This window comes from Amblyomma mixtum, chromosome 3 (genome assembly GCF_055824585.1).
Source record: "Amblyomma mixtum isolate Tamu chromosome 3, ASM5582458v1, whole genome shotgun sequence".
Taxonomy (NCBI): Eukaryota; Metazoa; Arthropoda; class Arachnida; order Ixodida; family Ixodidae; genus Amblyomma; species Amblyomma mixtum.
In genome coordinates, this window is record NC_143014.1 from 223,232,158 (window position 1) to 223,253,216 (window position 21,059).

The window sequence follows — 21,059 nt, forward strand, 5'->3', positions numbered from 1 at the left end:
GTTCTGGAAGCAGTAGGACTGGTTTTTTCCTGGGCGAACGGGCGGACGAGAGGTGGTCTGCGCGTGCAGGATCGTTGAAGGGGGATATTGGGAATGCTGGGGAAAATCGGCAGTCGGCTCTCGGCCGTTGAAGAGAGCAGGTCGCTTGTACTGTGAACCCCTGTCGAAACGTCTCGTCACGCAGAATCATCGAGCGTTTATACTGGATCAGCGATACGCGATCAAATTTTGAGTAAATCTTGGTAAATCGGGCAAAGAGACTCACAACATAATTAAGGAGGCCTACGGTGAGGCTTCCATGGGTAGATCAGGTGTTTTTAGAGTGGCACAAGCTGTTCCGAGAAGGTAAAGAAAGAGTGGAGGAAGACGACCGCTCCAGACGTCCTTCGACCAGCAAGACCAACGAAAATGTGTAGCGAGTGAAGCGTTTACTTAACAGTGATCGTAGAATGAGTATCAGAATGATTGCTGATGACTTCAGCATTCCTCCAACCCAAGTTTTTGAGATCGTGACAGAAAACTTATCCATGAGGAAAGCGTGCGCGAAGTTGGTGCCGGGAGTGTTGTCAGAGGAGGAAAAGGCCAACCGCTAGGATTTTCTTCATGATGTGAATGAGGACCCCCATTTTTTTCCCAGCACAAGGCGGCAACGCTCCCGCAACCCCCCTACAGCCTCGACTTGGCCCCTCCAGACTTTTTTCTATTCCTGAGAATAAAATCGACGCTCGAGGGGAAACATCACGGATCGGTACAGGTGGTTCAACAGGCCGTGACGAGGGAGCTAAAAAGCATTCCGGTCCAGGCGTTCCTGGAGGCATACGAAAACTGTAAAACTCATTGGCAGCAGCGTGTAGGTGCGGAAGGGTGCTACCTTGAAAAATTGTAATCGTTTGTACTATTCTCTTGAATATTAAAAAAATGAGTCCTACTACTTTCAGAACAGACCATGTATACGCGCAATTCCTCTTAACCTTACAATGCAGCATTCACCTTACAGTACAACGAAGAAGAATTGCGAGTATATCCTCGCAGTTCCTCTTCGTTGTATTGTAAGATTAACGCGTGCTTCTCCCGATATACGACTGCAAGGAATTTGAACCTTCGACTCAAATAATGTTGTGTGCCGCCTAAACCACGGTTTCCCTGTATTTCTTGTACGACGGAAAATTAAGCTCATGGCTTACAGAAACTGTGCAAAAAAGCAGCCCAACGCCGTTTAGGACACTCCACTGTTCACAGCAAGGCTGACATTTCGCCTGCATGGCGGACAGCATGGAGGCGAACGCCATGGAAATAGTGGTGGATGGGTTTTGGGATGTGTGCATATGCAAGCAACTTCGACTTACACGGTTTGTATATTATATCAGGTGTACGCTTTACGTCTGCTTTTGTAACTTATAGCTGTGTACACTCGCAAAGTTTCTCGCAAGGGCTTACGCGTCCACTAATTTACACGCTTGGCACGTTGGAGGTTTTAATAATTATTGAGACGCCTCCCTCTCATCTGCCCCCTACGTTGGAAAACTTTACAGCCCGGATTTTTTTTTCTCCTCCAGCACTCCTGCTAGCAAAGGCACCAATGTACTCGAGGATTTTTTTTTCGCACTTGTCACGTCTAGTTACATTCTCGATCTGCACTCCATTTTACTGACAAGCATCAATTGTGTGGCGTTCATGCAGTGGTAAAGCATAGAGCTACCGGCCATCGCGCCACGCAGTAATTTTATTTTTCTTTGATCCTTGAGAACATAAAGCTTCTGACTTCGATATTTGTCTGATTTACCCATACCTATGCTCCTGCAAACTGCTCTGTTAAGACGATTAAGCTACACTATAGACCGGGTGTAAGACCAAGAACGGTACAGCCTGAGATTCGGGAAGACGTCCGAGAACGAAAGCCGCTAAAATGATCCCTCAGCAGCAGATCGGTGCGATAACCAATGAGGTAGGCGAAAATATCCGAGCCATCCCGACGACAGCATTATAGGCGACACCGAAGAGCGAATCAGGGCAGAGTAACGAAAGAAATCTTAGAAGCCATCATTCGGAGAAGCCCACTCACCTCCCTGCTCACTAAATGGGCCCGGAGCCCGTTCGAACGGTGCTGTTACCTGCTTCAATTTCGCAACAGAAGCACCGAAACAGACGCGCTAGTACGGAAATCCTCTTCTCGCGCACCTTCGCGTATCCCCCGAGTTTCCTGGCATAAATGTGGCCAGGCCCAAATTTATCGAGACTCAAGTCCACGACTTTTCTTTATTTTTCTCCGCGCCTCTTTCAGCTTGGCGGTACCGAAAGACTCCAACCATCAGGTACAGGGGAAGTGTGTTAGCGCGCCGGATTGGATAAACGGAGCGAGTCGCGGTCGTCCATAATAGAACTGGTGGCTCCCGACGGACCGCAAGTTCTATTATGCCCGTCTGTTCTATTACGGAAGATGTGCCGTGCTTTTTTTTCAATTTATTGTGCTTCTTAGTGGGACACGCGTGTACCGCAGATAGCCCCGTTCAGAACTGAATTAGGAACAGGGAAAGGCGAGGGTGAGAGATGGAGGGAGAGAGAGAGAGAGAGAGACAAGAAAAAGATTAAGGCAAGAAACAGGTAAAGAGTCAATAGCTGCCGTTTCCGGATAAAGCAACCCGTGAGCGCAAAAAATGGCGTCCGCGAGCGTCAGCGCCAGCCCATTCGCAAGGCCGGCCCGAGCCGAGGTCCCGATTGCATCCGAAATTGGCGCAGCTCGTCCAAGCAGGAAATTAAGCTCTCCGCGCTCGCGGTTTTGCGAGGCTCATTCATCGGCGGCCTCACTCGCGCATTTCGGCCTTGGTTCTTCCTTGGGCGGTCCGGTTAATAGTGCAGCGAGTGAGGCTCCGCGCCCGTCACAGGAGCACGTTGAAGTAGCAGTAAGCAGGCGCCATTCTTCGCACTATTCAAGAAATGCCTTGAGAAAAAAAAAAGGCGGTAGAGTTTTAACGTAGTTAAACCGAGTAGACGTGCGAAAGCATGCGTATAGCCTGGTTGGCTCGTGGTTTTGCTTTGCTGGGTCGTCGGCACGTCTGGCGACGATATTAGACTCAGGTTAAGCTCCTATTGAGGTTAAGCTGATCTGATATGCTCGCGCCACAGATGGAAGTTGTTGAAGAAGACGATGTTCAATGCACAGTGCGAGAGTGTGTTGCAGTTTAACACGAGGCGTGATCGACTGCGGCGATAGCATAGTGCTCTCGTGCAGTGGCCAGCGAAGCTGATCTGTTCGCGCCGGTGCGGGTTCGAAACCCAGTCACGCAATATTTATTATTTATTTATTCAAGGTGAACGCTTCGACAATGGCCCGGATTTTGCAGCTTTGGTCGCAAAGTAGAGCTTGCGCTCTAACATGTTGTAGAGGCTTTGCGCTAGAACGGTCCGGTCGTGTTCTATGGATCATATGCGGTGGTGCTCACCTCAACAACATTGCGTGACCTAAAGATGTGATGCAGTGAGAAAAAAAGAGACAAAGAAATGAAGGAAGCAATGATGAGCTAGGCTAAAGAGATAAAGAAAGAAATGTTTAGGAAGAAAGAAAAAAAAACACCGCTCGATGACAGAGTTCGTCGTGCGGGCGCGTTGAAATCAGCGCTTGAGCCCGATTTGCAAACGAAGTTCATCTCGGTACTCGCTGGGACGAGATCGCTGCTTGCATTGTGCACTATCTTGAAAAAACATTACTATCTTCTTTGCTGCAAAAATCATTGGGAAGACCTGCCGTGCACAGTAACGAATAGTCAGAATATAGTGGGCTTGTCAGCAATTTTTTTTTTTTCGGTAGTGTTTGTATGCAGCCGGTTCTGCTTCGATCCATTCCGTCTCGTGGCTCAAGAATATTCAAAGGTAATGAACACAGAGGCTGCCATGGCATTCTGCTTTCCTATTTTCTTTACTTTTACCTGCAGTCAGACACACTGCATGGGCGCCGTGAACAATCTGCGCATTTTGACTCCATTTTGCTTATTCTCCCCACAGGTCGCCTATAAGAATCACTGCGCGTGATTAAAAAAACAAAAACAAAAACGGAGCAGATGCTGTGAGCCTCGGTCGATGTCACGCAGAAGGCGGCGAAGAACGGCCAGTCGCGTATTCCCGCCGTATTCTTAGACTTCACGCTTGTACGCGTCACGCCCGCGGTGCACCAGCTGGAGCAGTATGTGGCTTCCAACCCGCGGAGAAACGCTCTTTTGAATACCAAGTTTCCTAGTGCCTAATTACGCGCGTGTAAAGCAAAGTAATTATGCGCAAGCCTCTGACGCTTACGCCGACCTTGGTTTTTCTAATTCACGTGCGGGGAACACTGGCACGAACACCAAAATATCTCCACTGAGGGGCCCATTTACGCACATCTGTGCACAGAAGATTACCACAAAATTGAGATAAACAAATAAAATGGAGAAACACTATGAAGAAAAAAAAAAGGACAAGAGGGAAGAAAGTGCAGCCGTAATATGATACCCACCTGGATGCACCAAAGCGCGAAGGGACGCTCCACCCAAAATATGGCATCCCTGAAAGAAAGAGAGCAATAACAAATATAGAACGGAAACTAGCGATAATGAGAATTTCTACATTTTTTCATCCACCGCGACAGATAAATGCTAGGAAAAATTGACGGCTATTTTGGAGTACCATGAAATGCGTGCTTAGAGCGTTGACAGGCGTGCGTTAAAAGGAATGAAGAGGAATACAAAAATAAAGTGGCTAACTTCGATGCCCAAAAAGCTAGTTATTCCAAATTATTTTTTTAGTTTTCAGGGCTTTTGTACCTAGGTCATAAAGAGAAAATGTCGGAAAACACAAACAGGGTAACAAAACTTACTGGGCTGGTTCGTCGCTATAATTAACGGAAACGTAATGGCGCACAGATTTGCGACACACACAAGAGATGAGTGAAGAGCGGGACGAGTGCTAGCTCGCCAGTGATTTATACGCGCCCATAGGTCCCGGGCTGATGTGCATTTCTTCCGCACTCACTCTACTGCCTATTCCCTCGGGTCCTAATATTAAGACAGAGAGCCGCTGCTTTCAATAAATATTCATTGTCCCTTAATTTTTTGGCCGAAGTATGAAAATAAAATACATGTACAGTCGCTGAAAGTATAATATGGACCATGATTCGGCGTTCCGACTTTTCCTTCGCGTCGCATAATGGAAATAGAATGGTTTGCGTGTGCGGAAGAGCCCACGCGGCATTTATTTGCGTAAGTATAAAAATTTCATGAATTATGGCTAGGCAACGCGCTGTATCAGTTCGACCGCCGAAGCACGGTACAAATTATCTTGTGCGCGACTGCACTGTACTACTCAGGGATTTTCCCTGTGTTTGGCGCATACATAGCCTCAGTCATGTCCCCCCCCCCCAACCATAAAAAAACAAAAAAAAAGATATAACTGTGTGTACTACGGGGGGGGGACAAAGACAATAGAAAAAAAGAACTGTGATTAATTTTCGAAAATTTAAACTGAGGTGTCACTAATGCAAGCCGAGCCCGTTCTCCTGGCAACAATATTGGTTGTTTGAATGGTGGCTCTCATATGCAGGGAATGCAGTGCGCACGTAAATGTGGATTACCGTTATTCTTCGGAGAAAGATCGCGTTCTTGTGCCCGATCATTAACGCACCGTCCTGTGCGAGCTTCGCAAGCGTCCCCATTTAAGCAGCGGTACCACGTAAACTGCGAAGAAAGAGCTGCAGGAACGAGACACGGACAGCGAAGAGGCAAAGACGCACACAAACGCGTGTTTCATTCGTGCAGTTCTTTCTTCGCATCCATAATGAACCAGCTAGTCCGAAAACTTAGTTCCATTTGGACATGTTACATACCACCTGGTGCACTTGTTTTGGTTTAGCGCCCGGATGCAAGAAGTGAGGGCGCAGGCTGACGATTTCGTCCATTGTAAAGAAACAAACAAAAACGGGGTGACATGGCTATTGATTACATGTGCCTCGTTCTTGAGCTTGTGGGGAATTTAGCGGATTCGCAGGCCACTATATCGGGTTTGAGTTCTTTGTGGGCAGAAACTGCCATTTATGCTTTGCGGCTTTTATATTTCGGAGAGCAGTCTCAGGCACAACTGCAACAGGCAGCAATAGGCGGTTGCAATGGGCGTCGCCAAAATCTCACTGAAGCTAACCTTCAAGGCGCAACTTCTTGAGCCCGTAAGCTCTTTTCACCTTCTTGGAACCAGTAGGAACCGTAGTGGCACATTATTCTGCGCCCGTGAGCAGCATTGCAAAAGACACAAGATTCACTAGATAAGAGAGCTAAACTGCGAAACTGAAGTAAACCATGCAAAGAAATTAACTATATTTGCGAAGCGCGTGCAGGCTTTTCTCATGTTGCCAATAAAACAACTAAAATCACGGCCCCATTCTAAAATTTTGTGATTAAAAGTCAGCTGAAATTAAAAAGCCGCCTGAAAAGTCCTGTCGTAAAAGGTACGCTCCATGTTAATGCCCGCAAAGCCAATGTTGCAAAGCGATGGCGTAGCTGAAGGCTACCAGCCGCAGACAGAACTCACTGTGAAAAGAAATGGAATGATAACGCCACAACAAACACTCAAAATCTTCAGCACACATTGTCAGGAATTTTCAAAAGACGCTGCGCCGTTATCACGGCGGTTTCGCGTTCAAGGCTCCGGCCGAGAATTGCTACATTTGTTAGTAAGCCTCCGCCTCATTCTTTTTATTGATCTAACGAGTCTGAAAAAAAAGTAACAAAGAGAAACCATATTCCTGTTGGCCGTTTGCAGGGAGAAAAAAGCGTCAGTGACATTTGTACCACAAGGCCCCCAGACCGCTTCCAGGACTCCATCTTGACCTGAGAAAAGAGGCAACGCGTGAGCAAAAGAAGAGAGACATGACGGCGTACCAGTTGATAGCGCCGTTCCGCACGGCCTCGTCGGTGTAGCGCGAGCGGTTCTCGAAAGGCAGGGGGCACTGGTAGCAGGTGGCATACCGCGGGCCTCTGTCCAACGCCACCCGGCCGACGTAGAGCAGGCAGGCCACGATCTTCACCACGAGCCGGATCACTCGGATGCGGAGGCCTGGACGAGTCGAAGAAAAGTGCACGCACAGAACTAAGAATGAGCCACGCATTGCCATTGAGCGCTGGAGTTCGCTTGCAGCAGGCAGTCATGGCACTGCTGCAGGTAAGTCATGAAACTAATGCAACCACCGGTCTGATAGCAGCCGTTCATTTTTCTATTAATTTTAATACGCGAAGCTTATAATTTACTTTTAGTCTATTTATAACATACTGCGGACCAAATACAGCTCAAGGAGAATACAAAGAATACGGTACAAAAACTCCTACCTTGAAAAAAAAAATAGCATTCCTGTTTACAAAGCGAATAACAACAATGAACAACGCATACTTATACAAAACCAAATGGGATGCAGTCCCGCATAAAGAAGCCACACAAGAAATGAAACAATGCGCAACGTCAGCAACAGAGCATATTATGGACAATTAACGCCAACTGGCGGTTGAAATAGCTCATTGAGGACAAGCAGAAGAGAATCCTATGGCAGCGAGTTGCAGTCTGTGATCGTTTTAGGGAAAAATCAATAGTTATAGACATTTCTACGAGCAAAAATAGGTTCAAAAGTAGTGTTCTGCTTATGACAGTAGTACAGTGTATAGCGGTAAGCCGATCCATTTCACAACGCTTTCCTTTTCATATAATGGAAATAACTGCACGAGGGTCGCTACGAAAGGTTTAAGAGGGCCTGCGTGCGAGCATAAACTTCTTGATTTCTGCGCTGAGGCAAGCACTCGCCATTTGTGGTCAGTCCTGTGAACAATGCTTCCGCCGGACGAGAGAGAGAGAGAGAGAGAGAGAGAGAGAGAGAGAGAGAGAGAGGCTCTTTAATGAAGAGCAGATAATTTAGCCGGCTTTTAAAAATCGCTGGCATGCTACTCTGTGTAGGGAGGGGAATTTGGGAGATAAAGCCAGAAGGAGAGCAGTGTGGAAGAGGTAAAAAAAAAACGAAGATAAAATGCGGCCATGAAATGGGTACTAAGGATGCAATGGCGAGTATTGATGTAACCTATGGAATGATGGAGTGCATAGTCCGTCAAATGGGGTGACGAAGTTCACTGCATGAAGAATGCATGAAGGTAACGTGCAAGTGAATTTAAAGCTTATCGAGATGTCCAATGTCTTTTAAATATGTAAATAGAAAGTTCATTGCAAGTCTCTGTTGCCTAAGGCAGGCTAAGGGACCTAAAACTTTGTCCATTGTTAGGGGCACTGAGCAGAGCTTCTGCATTCAATGTTCATAGTACGCACGCTCGTTAGCATACGCAGGACACTCAAGTAAGATATGTTCCACAGTTTCTATCGAGGCACAGTTGTCACAGTGCGGACTGTTCATTTGTCTAAAACGGTATCGTAAGCCGTTTGTATATGCAGCATTCAGACGAAGTCGATGATAAAGTGTTTCCAGATGTAGAGGAATTCCGGGTGAGAGTCTTGATCTAAGATGTGGGTCGATTGAGTGAAGAAATTCGTACTGATGTGTCGGCAAACTCCAAAGCCGATACGTTTCTTCGGAAGCAAAACTTTTAGCCATTTGGGACGCATCAGATTTCGTGAAAAAAGTTCGAATGTATCTCCGATGTTGATGGCCCTCACGGGCCGCTTCATCTGCTTTTTCATTAGCCTGAATGCCACAGTAAGCAGGTACCCACTGAAATGTTATGCAGTGGCCTGTTGCAATAGCTAAATGATGTAGATATCCGATGTCCAGGGAAACTGGCTGGTGATTCGTTTTCTTCAGCAGGTTGGCCAGGATCTGCAGAGATGCTTTTGAATCGGTGAAGATAACCCAACGGCCGGCCGTTCGGCGCAGGATGTAAGAAACAGCTTCCTTAATGCCGTGAAGCTCAGCTGTCGTAGAGGATGTCCTCCGCTGCAGCCGGTAAGAAAGGGCATGGCCTGTTGAGGGCACATAAAGGCCACATGAAGAGGTTTCTTTAGTAGTTGAACCATCGGTGAAGATATGGGTGTGCTGCCTATAATCTTCCGTTAAGTAGGCGAGAGTAGTTTGCAGAAGCGCTGCCTGTGGCATGCGGCTCTTTGCATTCACACCTGGAACAAACTTCTTCACCTTTAGAGGAGAGAGTGTCCATGGAGGAAGGCCAGAGGTAGTAGTTTCTGTGTCTGATTAATAGTAGGGATGGGCAGGAGCTGCACTGCCTGGCCAAAGCTAGAGTTGCTGTGAGTTAGGTGGACACGGTGCAGGAAGTGCTTCTTCCCCTGAAGAACATGGCGGAGATGGGTACGCATAGTTTCCTGGGCGGCAATCACCTCTAGTGGGAGACATCCTGCCTCCGCTACTGTTCCTGATGCAGAGGAACCCTTTGGGAGGCCAAGGCATATTCGCAGGCAGTTGTTCCGTGCGGCAACGAGAGACTTTTTGCTTGATGGAGATAATCTTTGAAACACCGGTAGACAGTAGCGCAAGGTTCCTTCAACGTAGGCCGGACAGCAAACCAAAACACGCATCTTGCGCAGCTCTTCAAAGCTCTGGCAGAGTACGCAGACGGTTTCGACGGTAGTCGGACTCTTAGCAAGGAGGGTGAGGAGCATGTCGAAGGAGCCGTCATCGATCTCCTTCGACATGTGCCGAATGTTATCTTTTTCCGCCAATGACTGGTTTCTAGTGGTCGCCACCTATCAACAGACCAGTGGCGCCCTCCGGGCTCAAGCAAAGCTGTGTAAATCACTGTGAGTTGTGATCTGGAGCTGTGTGGTTGGTATCGCTTTCTCGGTTCTCCGCCGTGTCCACTCAGGAACACCACGCGACATGGTGTCAGATGTGACAGCAATCTGGAAAACTTCAGCCTTGAAGGTGCTCTGAACGACCAGCAATTGCATGAAGGCTGGTGTCAGATGTGACAGCAATCTGGAAAACTTCAGCCTTGAACGTGCTCTGAACGACCAGCAATTGCATGAAGGCTGGTGTCAGATGTGACAGCAATCTGGAAAACTTCAGCCTTGAAGGTGCTCTGAACGACCAGCAATTGCATGAAGGCTGGTGTCAGATGTGACAGCAATCTGGAAAACTTCAGTCTTGAAGTAGCTCTTAACAACCGTCAGTGGCACGAAGATGACCCTTCAAGCAAGTGCCCTACTGGCTCAGTGGCTAAGCCTAACTTTGCTGCCAACGGACGCGTACGACTACTCGAACCCCGCAAGCTGGTCCTCGTGGGAGGCGCGTTTAGACGGTTATGCCATCATCTGCGGACTACAGAATGCTTCGCAAGACGTCCAAATACGTACTCTGATTTACGAGCTTTACTGCATAGGCCCGGACTGTCGCCAGCTCCTGGACACTTCTTTGACTCGACGCAGCCTCGTTAACGCTGTTGACAATTGCTTCTCTGAATACTTCGTGTGTCATGCTAATTATCTGTACCAGTCATCCCGTTTTCACAAGCGCACCAAAAACCTGACGAGAGCGTGGACACGTTTTGCGCAGAACTCATCAAGTTAGTAAAATGATGTAACTACTCGTCACCGGCGGTTGAAGAACGCTTGGTTCGTGGTTGGTTCGTTGCCGGCTTGAGTGATACTTGTCTCTCAGAAGAGCTCTGCCTCACTCCGAATTTCACTAACGAGGAAGCTTGAACACAGGCTCGTCAATGCCAGGACGCGGAAGGCTAGTGCAGAAATAGCCTGTAGCATCAATAACACCATCTGTCGGGCTAGTTGGTTGCGATCCATATGTATCAGCAGCGCTAACACCACACAGGAAGAAGAAGGAGAAGAAGGTAAAGAGCGCTGAACCATGGTCAACATTTCCGGCGCTGTCCTCCTCGGTTCCACCGCGAACTTGGGTCCGTGACCAAGGAAACGCTGGACTTCTTCTGGCATGCTCCTGACACCTCCCACGAGGTGGACGGGGTTTTCAGTCTTTTTCTGCTTTGGAGGCACGAGAGCACGCAAGCACGGAAGTGCCTGCTGCCAGAGGCACTCTGTCGTTCGGCTGACTTGTGTCGCAACTTCACGCCATTTCCTTGATGCTGCTGGCATTGGCGTCGATGTGAACACCATTAACCGCAGGTGTTCTCTGTGGAGGCTCGCCTGGTGCTGCCATTCCGAACGCAATATTTTGCACAGGCGGGTGGCATGGCCGACAGTGGGCTGGATGCCGCCGAACAGCTTCAGAAGTTCAGGTGGGAGCACCTTGCGTCGAATGCAGAAGCCGAGAATTCTTCCCTGGCAGGAGGATGCCGCGGCGAGGTATACTACGCAGCCGGGATCAGTTTCTGAAGAAAGGAAAGGGCCCAAGTTCGCGGTGGAACCGAGGAGGACAGCGCCGGAAATGTTGACCATGGTTCAGCGCTCTTTACCTTCTTCTCCTTCTTCTTCCTGTGTGGTGTTAGCGCTGCTGATACATATAGCCTGTAGCATGTTGGTTGTGAGGATAGCCGCATTTCCACGAAGTGAAAGCCGCTAAGTCACCACGCAGCCGATTCTTGATTAAAAAGGTGGGAGCTAGGCAATGAAAGGCGCACTTCTATGGCTGGAGAAAGTTTATTTTGACGACGAAACTAAAAAGGCCGGTACTCAAAACGAAGAAGATAAATAACATTTAACAGCGTCCAAATCAAAACTGCCAACATTAGAACCCAAGTGCTTCTCTACTGATGAATTCTGCTGAACCGAAACTGCCGCTGGAGCCCAGCCACCGGTATACTGCCTCTTCGTGGCCACCTTGCAGGACCCACGTGGTAGCTAGTATTGGTTGCATGCGCAGAATTTCCCGGAATGAAAGGACAATTGCAAAATCATAAGGGTCAAAGCGAACCAGTGCTCTGGCATTATGAAGACGATAGAGGCTTTTATCATCGCTGGTGTTAAGGGTTTGATGCAGGCCTTGGTGGGCGCTGTCATTGAGCGGTATGCCTGTGAACTTCGGAGTGCTGTCAGCCCCTTCTGGAGGACGAGGTTACGTGAAAAGGAAAGGCGCTGTAACTGCCTCACTTTGGGTGGACACCTGAACCATGTCTTCAAGATTGAAAATGGCTTTTTCAGGAAAGGAAATGGCGCACTGGCTGTCTCACTTTGCGGTGGACTCCTCAACAGAGCCGTGAGAGAAGGGAGGAAGACGGGAGTGAAATAAGAAAGAGGTGCCGGAGTTGAGCGCTCCGGAATAATTTCGACCACTCGGGGATCCTCGACGTGCAATGACATCGCAGAGTACACGGGCGCCTTTTGGGTTTCGCCTCCATCGAAACGCGGGCGCCTCATCCGGGTTGGCCTTGAGAGATCTGATGAAGGGAGCGATACACAGGGGGAGAGGAGGAAGTGCACCCGCGGCCGGTATAGGTCGATTCGCGACCTTGCATCCAGTAGCAGAACGATTTGGCTAAGCCATTACGCCTCTTGATATACCCAATTTTCTGTTCAATATGAGCAAGCTACAGCTCCCAGGCCGCGGCAGGTGCATAAAATGGGGCATATTTTTCTAATCGAACCCCGTTATTAGCGGATTTCACTGTGTTTTTGCCCCATAGTTTAAATGACAATTCCGGCCATCTATTGGGTGTTACGCATTTACTGTATGCCCTCGTCTCTGTCCTGATCGTTTACGCGAAATTACGCTCTCAGTCTTGTTTATATCGGTGTCAATGTTATCTCTAGTTGTGACTAGGCAAACCAGACTGCGTTTGTGTGCGCATAACAAACAAACTATACCATATCGGGTATTAACTTTCAGAAACCTGCAGCCTCGCGTGCTGTGTGATTTGCGAATTTTATCCAGCTGGATACCTGGGTTGAATAAATTTTTCATCTCAGCCTTTCACCCGAGTTGACGCGGAAACTATGCCGTCCGGCTACTTAAGGAAAAGTTTTTAATTTAGTCATTATTCGTGTCTACACGAGAATGCTGACTGTAATGGCGCTCTCAAATGAAGTAAATAAGGGTCGCAAGCTGCAGATTTGTACGTGAAGAGTTCTTGCAGGTGGTATACTTGATATTCGGAAGTCTCCCAATATACAGCTGGCAGCGACACCGTCCAGTAAGCGCAGGGAACAACATCTGGCATGAGAAATCCTGGGGATGCACGGAGAAAACCTACGCAGCCGACAGCGAAATTTGTACCCACAAAAAGGAGCCTTATTGCCCAGGTATAGCGTAATAATGCTAAATACTAGCGCTTTGGAGAAAGCACAGTTTCACCGCAAGGAAGACGTGTATCTACTGGGGCGTTTCCTGTACCTACCATGCTCACAACATAGCCCAAAGGACAAGGACATAAAGAAGGAAAGCCACAAACGCTTGAAATGCGCCTATAACTTTACGAAGCTGTTGTTGTTGTGTTGTGTTTAATGGCGCATAAGCGGCTAAGGCTATCATGCGCCAAGAACAAGGTTTAGTAAAATTGGCTCGAGCAAAGTTTGAAGACAAAGTGTATAAAAACGGTGGTGTAAAGGGCCTAAAAGTTATTTTTATTACCTGGCTGATTAAATACAAACACTTTAGAAATGGCTGTTTGCAGAAGCTTTTAAAAGTTGGTTAACCTCCGTGGACATCCTTGGCTTGGCAAGGATCTCGAGGCCCCCAACTACTCAGACAAAAACCTCAGCCTCCTTCTCAGGACTGAGAACGTGGCTGAGGTGTATCGTTTTAAGTAGAGAAGCACAGGGTAAGAAATTACAGTTTTTGAAGAACACCGGCTTCCTTTAAAAAGCTAAAAACATCAAGCATACTAACGGGTGCATGTTCAGCTAAAATCAACGCTGGATGAAATGGAATATGTTCTTTGTAAAATGTAGCAAAATATTTTTTCCTTACTGATTCAAGTTTTGTGCATGATAGTAGTATGTGTTTTACGGTAAGTTCATGTCCGCATTGCTCGCAAACAGGTTTGTCTTTCTTTGTTAGCAGGAAGTTGTGTGTGAGATGTGTGTGTCCAATACGGAGACGGCATAAAATAACTTCGATGAATCGTTTTTGGTGTGAGCATGATTTCCATTCGCCTATGGTGGGTTTTACTAAATGTAGCTTATTATTTCTTTCGATGTTCCATTGTGACTGCCATTTATTTCTTAATTTGCACTGCACCAACCTCATACCATCTTTGTAAGGAATGTACACTTTCTTTATTTCTTTGTTCCGAGCTTTTCCAGCACATTCATCTGCCTTCTCATTGCCAGTGATTCCAATGTGACTGGGGACCCAGCAAAATTTTATGTCTTGTCCCTGTATTGTGGAGCTTCTTATGTTGTGTATGATATCACCAATTAGTGGTGTCACTGCATTTCTATGGTGAAGTGAGGTTAGTATGCTCAGAGAATCAGTGTAAATGATACTGTTCTGAATGTTCTCATTTATTATTTTTCTACAGCTAGCAAGACTGCGTAACACTCGGCGGTGAAAATGGATGCACACTCAGGTAGCCGTACTATTTTTTCCCAATTATTCTGAACTACAGCACTTCCCACGCAGTGCGCCGATTTTGATCCATCGGTATAAAATGCTTCGTATTCTCCGTATTTTTCGTTTAGTGCTAAATACTCAAGTAATATCTGTTCATGCGGTGTATGTTTCTTCTGAAATTGTGTTAATGTGAAGTCGCACATAGATGGTAGGCAGTACCAAGGCGGGAGTGGATCACGTTTGCGGACAATATTAGGCAATGTGTCCATTATATCTAGTTCTTGGCATTTCTCTTCAAACCGGAGAAGAAGTGGCCTGATTGCGAGGGGTCTGTTGGTAAATAGTGTTCGGGATGGGCACTTTGTAACGAGTGGGTAACAGATGTGTTTAGGCTGGGAACGGATCTTTAAAATGTATGAGCATGTGAGCGTTGTTCTTCTGTCTGCAAGTGGTGGTTCATTAGTTTCTACGTACAGGCTTTTTATGGGTGATGTCCTGTAAGCACCAGTTGAAAGACGCAAACCCATATTGTGCACAGGGTCCAGTCGCTTCAAGTACGACGGCCTTGCTGATCCATACACTATGCAGCCATAATCTAAAACGGAACGTACTACAGAGCGATAAATCTGTAGAAGGCATACCCGATCAGAACCCCAGTGTTTGCGTGAAAGGACTTTCAGTATGTTCAGTGCTAGCGACGCCTTCTTTTTCAGTGCGTTTATGTGAGGCAGGAAAGTAAGTTTTTTGTCGAAAATGATGCCTAGAAATTTGTGTTCCTTTTTTAAAGGCAGCTCGGTTTGGTTTAGGTGTAATGTTGGATTTGTGTGCAAGCCTCGTTTGAGTGAAAAAAGTAAGGCCACTGTTTTCTGTGGTGAGAACTGGAAACCATTCTTGTCTGCCCATGTTGCCATTTTGTTGATTGTAAGCTGTACTTGTCGTTCGCATGTGGATATATTGGAAGATGTGCACGCTATCTGAAGATCCTCAACATACATTGAATACATAATGGACCTTGGGATTATTTTTCTAATAGAATTCATTTTTACAACGAAGAGAGTTGTGCTTAAAATGCACCCTTGAGGAACTCCATTTTCCTGAATGAAGTCCCTCGAAAGGGTCGAGCCTAGGCGGACATTAAATGAGCGGTTAGACAAAAAGTCTTTAATGGAGTTCAGCATTCTGCCACGGATGCCGAGCTCAGCTAAGTCCTGGAGGATCCCGAACCTCCAGGTTGTATCATGTGCTTTTTCTAAATCAAAAAAGACGCTAAGACAGTGCTGTTTGTGTATAAAAGCTTCTCTGACTGTATTTTCGAGACGGACTAGGTGATCTGTAGTGGAGCATCCTTTCTTAAATCCACACTGATGGATATCAAGCAGTTCACAGGATTGAAGAACAAAGGTTAGTCTGATATTTAGGACACTTTCGAAGGATTTGGCGAGGCAACTGGTTAAGGCTATGGGTCTATAACTGCTAGGAGAGGTTGGGGGTTTACCAGGTTTAAGGAACGGTACAATAATAGCTTTCTTCCAGGCTTCAGGTATTTTCCCTGACATCCAAACTGTGTTGAAGAATCTTAGAAGTGCTTCTATGGCAGGCTCAGAAAGATGTGCGAGCATTTCATAATGTATATGGTCGGGTCCTGGAGCAGTTTTTTTTCCGGCAGACAGTACTCTGTTGATTTCTTGGCGGGTAATTAGACTATTGTATTTTTCATTTGCACCTCCAGTTGTTGGGAGCCTCTGTTTTTCAGCTGTATTTTTGTATTTTAAAAAGGACTGCGTGTAGTGTGATGAACTTGAAACTGCAGTGAAATGTTCCCCTAATATGTCTGCCTGTTCGTCTATGCTTGTTTGTGTTCCGGGTGTTGTTAAAAAAGGAATTGTGAATGGTGAAAAGTTACCGTTTATTTTTCGAACCTGCTCCCACATTTTTTTAGATGGGATCTGACTGTTGATAGTTGAAACATAATTCTGCCATGAAGCTTTTTCGGCACTGCGACGGACATACCGAGCTTTAGCTTTTGCCTTTTTAAAATTTAGGAAATTTTCATGCGTCGGATACCTACGGAATTTACCCCAAGCTCTGTTTTGTTGTTTTTTCGCTTCTTTACAGCCTTTGGTCCACCATACTTTATTGTTTTGTCGCGCCACTCCTGACGACTGAGGAATAGCTATGAGTGCGGCAGTTATGATACAATTAGTGAACTTTTCGTTTATCTGGTCAACGGTAAGATTTCATAAAACTATATCTTCTAAAGTTGCCTTTGGTCTAAAAAGTGACCAGTCGGCGAGGTGAAGCTTCGAGCGCCGTGGCTTTGTGGGGATTATTTCCGGTGGTGATGTTAAAGTGATTAGTACAGGGAGGTGATCGCTGCCATATGGATTGTCAATGACGTCCCAGCTAAAATCGTTAAAAACAGAAGGTGAACTAAAAGACAAATCTAAAAAGGTCATTTTCCCTGAGGTAGGGGAGCAGTATGTGGCTCTTTCTGTATTTAAAAGGCATACATTATTTGTGAGGATAAAATCTTCAATTATTTGACCTCTAGAGTCACAGTGCTCGCTTCCCCAAAAAGGGGAGTGAGCGTTAAAATCCCCGACTACTAGATATGGTTCTGGAAGTTCATCAATGAGGCCTTGTAGATCGTGGACTGTTAGTGTGAGATGTGGAGGAATATATACAGAGCAGATTGTAATTGTTTTGTAGCGGACAATGCTGACTGCAACTGCCTCAAGTTTTGTTTTCAGTCTGATCTCTTGAGCAGGGACGCCGCTTTTCACTATGATGGCTACGCCTCCCGATAGTCGGCTCGCCTGTTCCCGATCGCGGCGGAAAACAGTGTAATTCTTAAGAAAGTTATTTTTTTGGGGACCTAAATTTGTTTCTTGTAGACATAAGGCGACAGGAGCGTGTGCTCCTAGTATGTCTTTTATGTCACTGTAATTGTGTAAAAGTCCTCTACAATTCCATTGTATTATGAAAGCCATCTTATTTTTGTGTTTGTATCGGGTGAAAAACTAGATCAAGGTTTTGATGGCCGCGTGACTCGGGGCCTGTCTTTTTTTGATCGATCCAGAGAGCTCCGCCGACCGTCCGACGTGGACGGCGCGGGGCTGCCCGGGGTCGTGTCCATCGCCTCTGCGGAGGCGCTGGATGACCGTGCAGAAGGCACGTTCACGTTCGAGTTTGACCTCGACCTGTGGGAAGAGGTCTTGAGGCCCGCCGACCCGGGGGTCTGCGCAGCCTGACTTGGAGTTGGCAGAGTAGCGTGGGCTACTCCACCAGACGGCGCGGATGGCCCCGCCCCAGGCTCACTACGTGTGACCGGGACAGGTGCCGAAGCCTGGTGTGGTGCGCCGCGCCCACGCACCACATCGGCGAAGTTTTGTTTTGTTGTGAAGGAGAATGAGTTGGTGAGTGCAAAACGCCTTCTCGCTTCTTTAAATGAAATGTTTTCCTTTGTCTTTATGGTGATTATCTCCTTTTATTTTTTCCAGGACGGACACGCCCTGGAGTATGCTGCATGGTCACCTTCACAGTTTGCGCAGTGCGGGGCTGCGTCACATTGATCAGAATGATCCTTCGAGGCGCATTTCGCGCACGTTTTCCGGCCGCGGCAACTTTGTGAGCCGTGACCGAACCTTTGGCAGTTGAAACATCAGCGAGGGTTGGGAATGTATGGTCTTACGTTAACTTTCAGATAACCTACTTCGACTGTGTCGGGCAGTGTGCTGGTGTTGAACGTCAGGATCATGTGTTTTGTGTCTATTTCCTTATTATCCTTCCGGATCTTGATTCTGTGAACATCTATCACGTCTTGGTCACTCAGACCTTCGAGCATCTCTTTTTCAGTGATGTGGACAAAGTCATTTTCGGATACAACGCCTCGGACGGTGTTCAGAGATCGGTGTGACGTCACGGAGACAGGAATATCCCCAACAGATACAATGTTTACGAGTTTTGAGTGTTGGACGTTGTCACGCAGTTCGAGCAGTAAGTCACCGCTAGCCATTTTAGATACCTTGTAGCCAATGCCCAAGGCTTCTGTCAAACACTTTGACACTAGGAAGGGGGACAGGATTCTAGCTTGTTTATCTTGTACTTCACTATGGATCACATGGTACTTAGGAAAACTGACTTTTCTTTTTTGAAAAAACTCTTCTGCTTCGTTCCGCCCTCTCTTGAGAGAGCGATCTAGTTTGGAAAAAGGGGGAGCCATAAAAATTCTAGTTTTTCGGTCATGGTGCCAGCCACCCACCATGAAGCCCAACAAGGGGACGGGACAGTAACTTGCGACCAAGTCCTGCCCACGCCAGCTGTTCACCTTAACTATAACCTAATATGACTCAACTCAGGGTAGTTGGTCACACACGGTTAGCCCTCGCCGCCAGGAAAAAGAGGAAAAAACAAAGAAAAGAGGAGGAGACAGGAGAGTTGTAAGAAAGGGATAGGAAAGTGAAAGATAGAGGGGAGGATAGGAAAAGGCGACTGCCGATTTCCCCCGGTCGGGTCAGGCCGGAGGTGCCGTCTACAGGAAGCTGGGGCCAAAGTGGTGTGCTGCCTCCGCCGAGGGGCCTTAAGGGTCCAAACGCTCGGCATCGGCTCAACCACCATGATCCCCTTTTCCCCGGACACGGCGATGCCACGCACGGCTAAGCGCGGATGCTCGGGTCCGTGGTGACGCATTGTTCACCATCATCCCCCTGCGGGGATGTCCCTGCGGATGCTCGGGTTAACCCCGTGGTGTCGCCACTCACCAACGTCTGCATGCTGCAGACGCCTCCCTGCGGGGAAACTTTAGGAAGCATCTATACGTTAAGAAATGAGCTAGAACTTCATATGAAACACTTCCGCCATCGAATTACAGGGATTTTGATCAATTTTCACAACTGATTGGCATTGCACCGGGTGTAGAGTTACTTTGTACTTGTAAGACACGAGTAAAAAGCCTTTTTGAGAGAAAGTTAAGTGATTTCGCTTTTTAACCGGTATCTCGTTCATTTTAGCGTTGCAGCCGAGTTTCTTCTTACCATTTAGTTATATGTCTCTTGTTTTTGCGTGTTCGATACTGTGATAATTTTACTGCTTATGCATGCAATGTTATCTTTCTTTTGAGAACACTTCCCTGTGTATACTGAATTGCCTATCCCCCATTTCAGTGTACATAATATAATGCAATGATTATATTGCATCACCAGTTTTGTGTATGCGATGAAATGTGTAGTTTCTGCATCAACCTCTACAATGGCCAAGTAAAGCTCCTGGAGTTCAATGTTTCTCGTCAACAGGCGAGGCCTTGCTAGGGGTGATTGAAATTGCTTTTGCCTCGTCCATCTTAGTAGAATGCTTCACTTGTGACCTGCCTTATCCATTATTTGTACCTGTATTCTACCAAAAATAAATACAAATACAAAAACAAATATAGCGGCCACGGTGGTTCAGTGGTTCTCGGCTACTAACCGAAAGATGCGGGCTCGATCCCTGCGGCGGCGGTCGCGTTTTAATGGAGGCGAGCTGATATAGTGGCCCGTGAACTGTGTGATGTCAGTGCATGTTAAAGAACCCCGGGAGGACGAAATTACCCGAAGTCCTCCACTACAGCGGCCTCCATAGCATGAGCCGCTTTGGGGCGTTATACCCCATAAACCCAGAAAGAAAAACGCAAGCGCTCCCTGTCCGCAGCGTTTTCGTGTGGGTTTCTCTTCTCCTTGCCTTTTGCGCTGTGTTGTGACCATGCAGTACTAACTCGCCCGTCAGCTCACTCTTGCATAGCGTATACCACGGCAGTGGGTCCTTTTCTTGCTCGCTCTTGTATGCTTTGGCACTGAGCCAAGCGCAAGGCATCTTTAGCGTGCGCTGCAGCGCAGTGCTGTCCTCGGCGCGTCAGTATACTTGGCGTTGTCTTCGCTCGTCCCCACACGTACAGAAGGTGGCGCGACGTCATATCTCGCGCGCTCGATGGCACCCCTCCGTCGGCTCCATAGGCATCTGTCGGGGACGCGCCGCGTGGCCCCTTTGCATTCGTTTTCCGCAAGCGCATGCAGGCCGCTTCGCCATATCGACCACGCCGGTGCGTCGCACTCGTATACAGGAGCGGGGCCCCGAACTCGAACGTATACGCGAATGAAGTGGAAACGAGCGGGACGCCGTAAACGGCATCGCATCGACCGCGGCGACGGAGTTTTTGTCATTAGGGACGGGGCGCTTATGGGAGCGCTCGCTAAACGCAGCCGACCTTCGCACCAGACGCACGGCGCGCGCTAACGTCTGGACGCTTTTATTGCGTGAGCCGGAGCCGGAGATTGGCGGAAAAATAAGGGGGGGAGGGGGAGGGGGGGAGAAAAGGGGCATCGCGAAATTCTTTGCGGTCTATGAACACTCTGGAGACGGCGATTAAGCGGGAAGTCCACCTGGCGAAGATTGGAGGCGATCGGGAGAAGAAAAAGTATAGATTCAGCTGAAGAGTATATGAAGCGTTATAACAGCTGGAGACGAGGTGGATGCGCCTAATCGAGGGTTATAGACGGGAATTCTCACCGGGAAATGGACGGTGCCATCATTTCCAGCCCATCTCGAGCTGCGTGGTAGGCTGCTACTTTGCTCTTTGTCTCTGAGCCGACGGCGTCATCGC

The 21,059-nt window shown here is 47.5% G+C and overlaps 1 protein-coding gene across 8 annotated transcripts in view; it reads right to left on the minus strand.

The window, feature by feature from the left end:
- The window catches only part of SLO2 (slowpoke 2), a 562,054-nt gene that overhangs the window by 87,557 nt on the left and 453,438 nt on the right, over positions 1 to 21,059 (minus strand). For all 8 annotated transcript variants that reach the window (XM_089582856.1, XM_089582855.1, XM_089582858.1 and 5 more), the window contains exons 3-4: positions 6,900 to 7,074; positions 4,487 to 4,535 (exon numbers count right to left, since the gene is read on the minus strand). In XM_089582856.1, the coding sequence (XP_089438982.1) occupies positions 4,487 to 4,535; positions 6,900 to 7,074 (224 nt within the window). The remainder of the gene's footprint in view (positions 1 to 4,486; positions 4,536 to 6,899; positions 7,075 to 21,059) is intronic.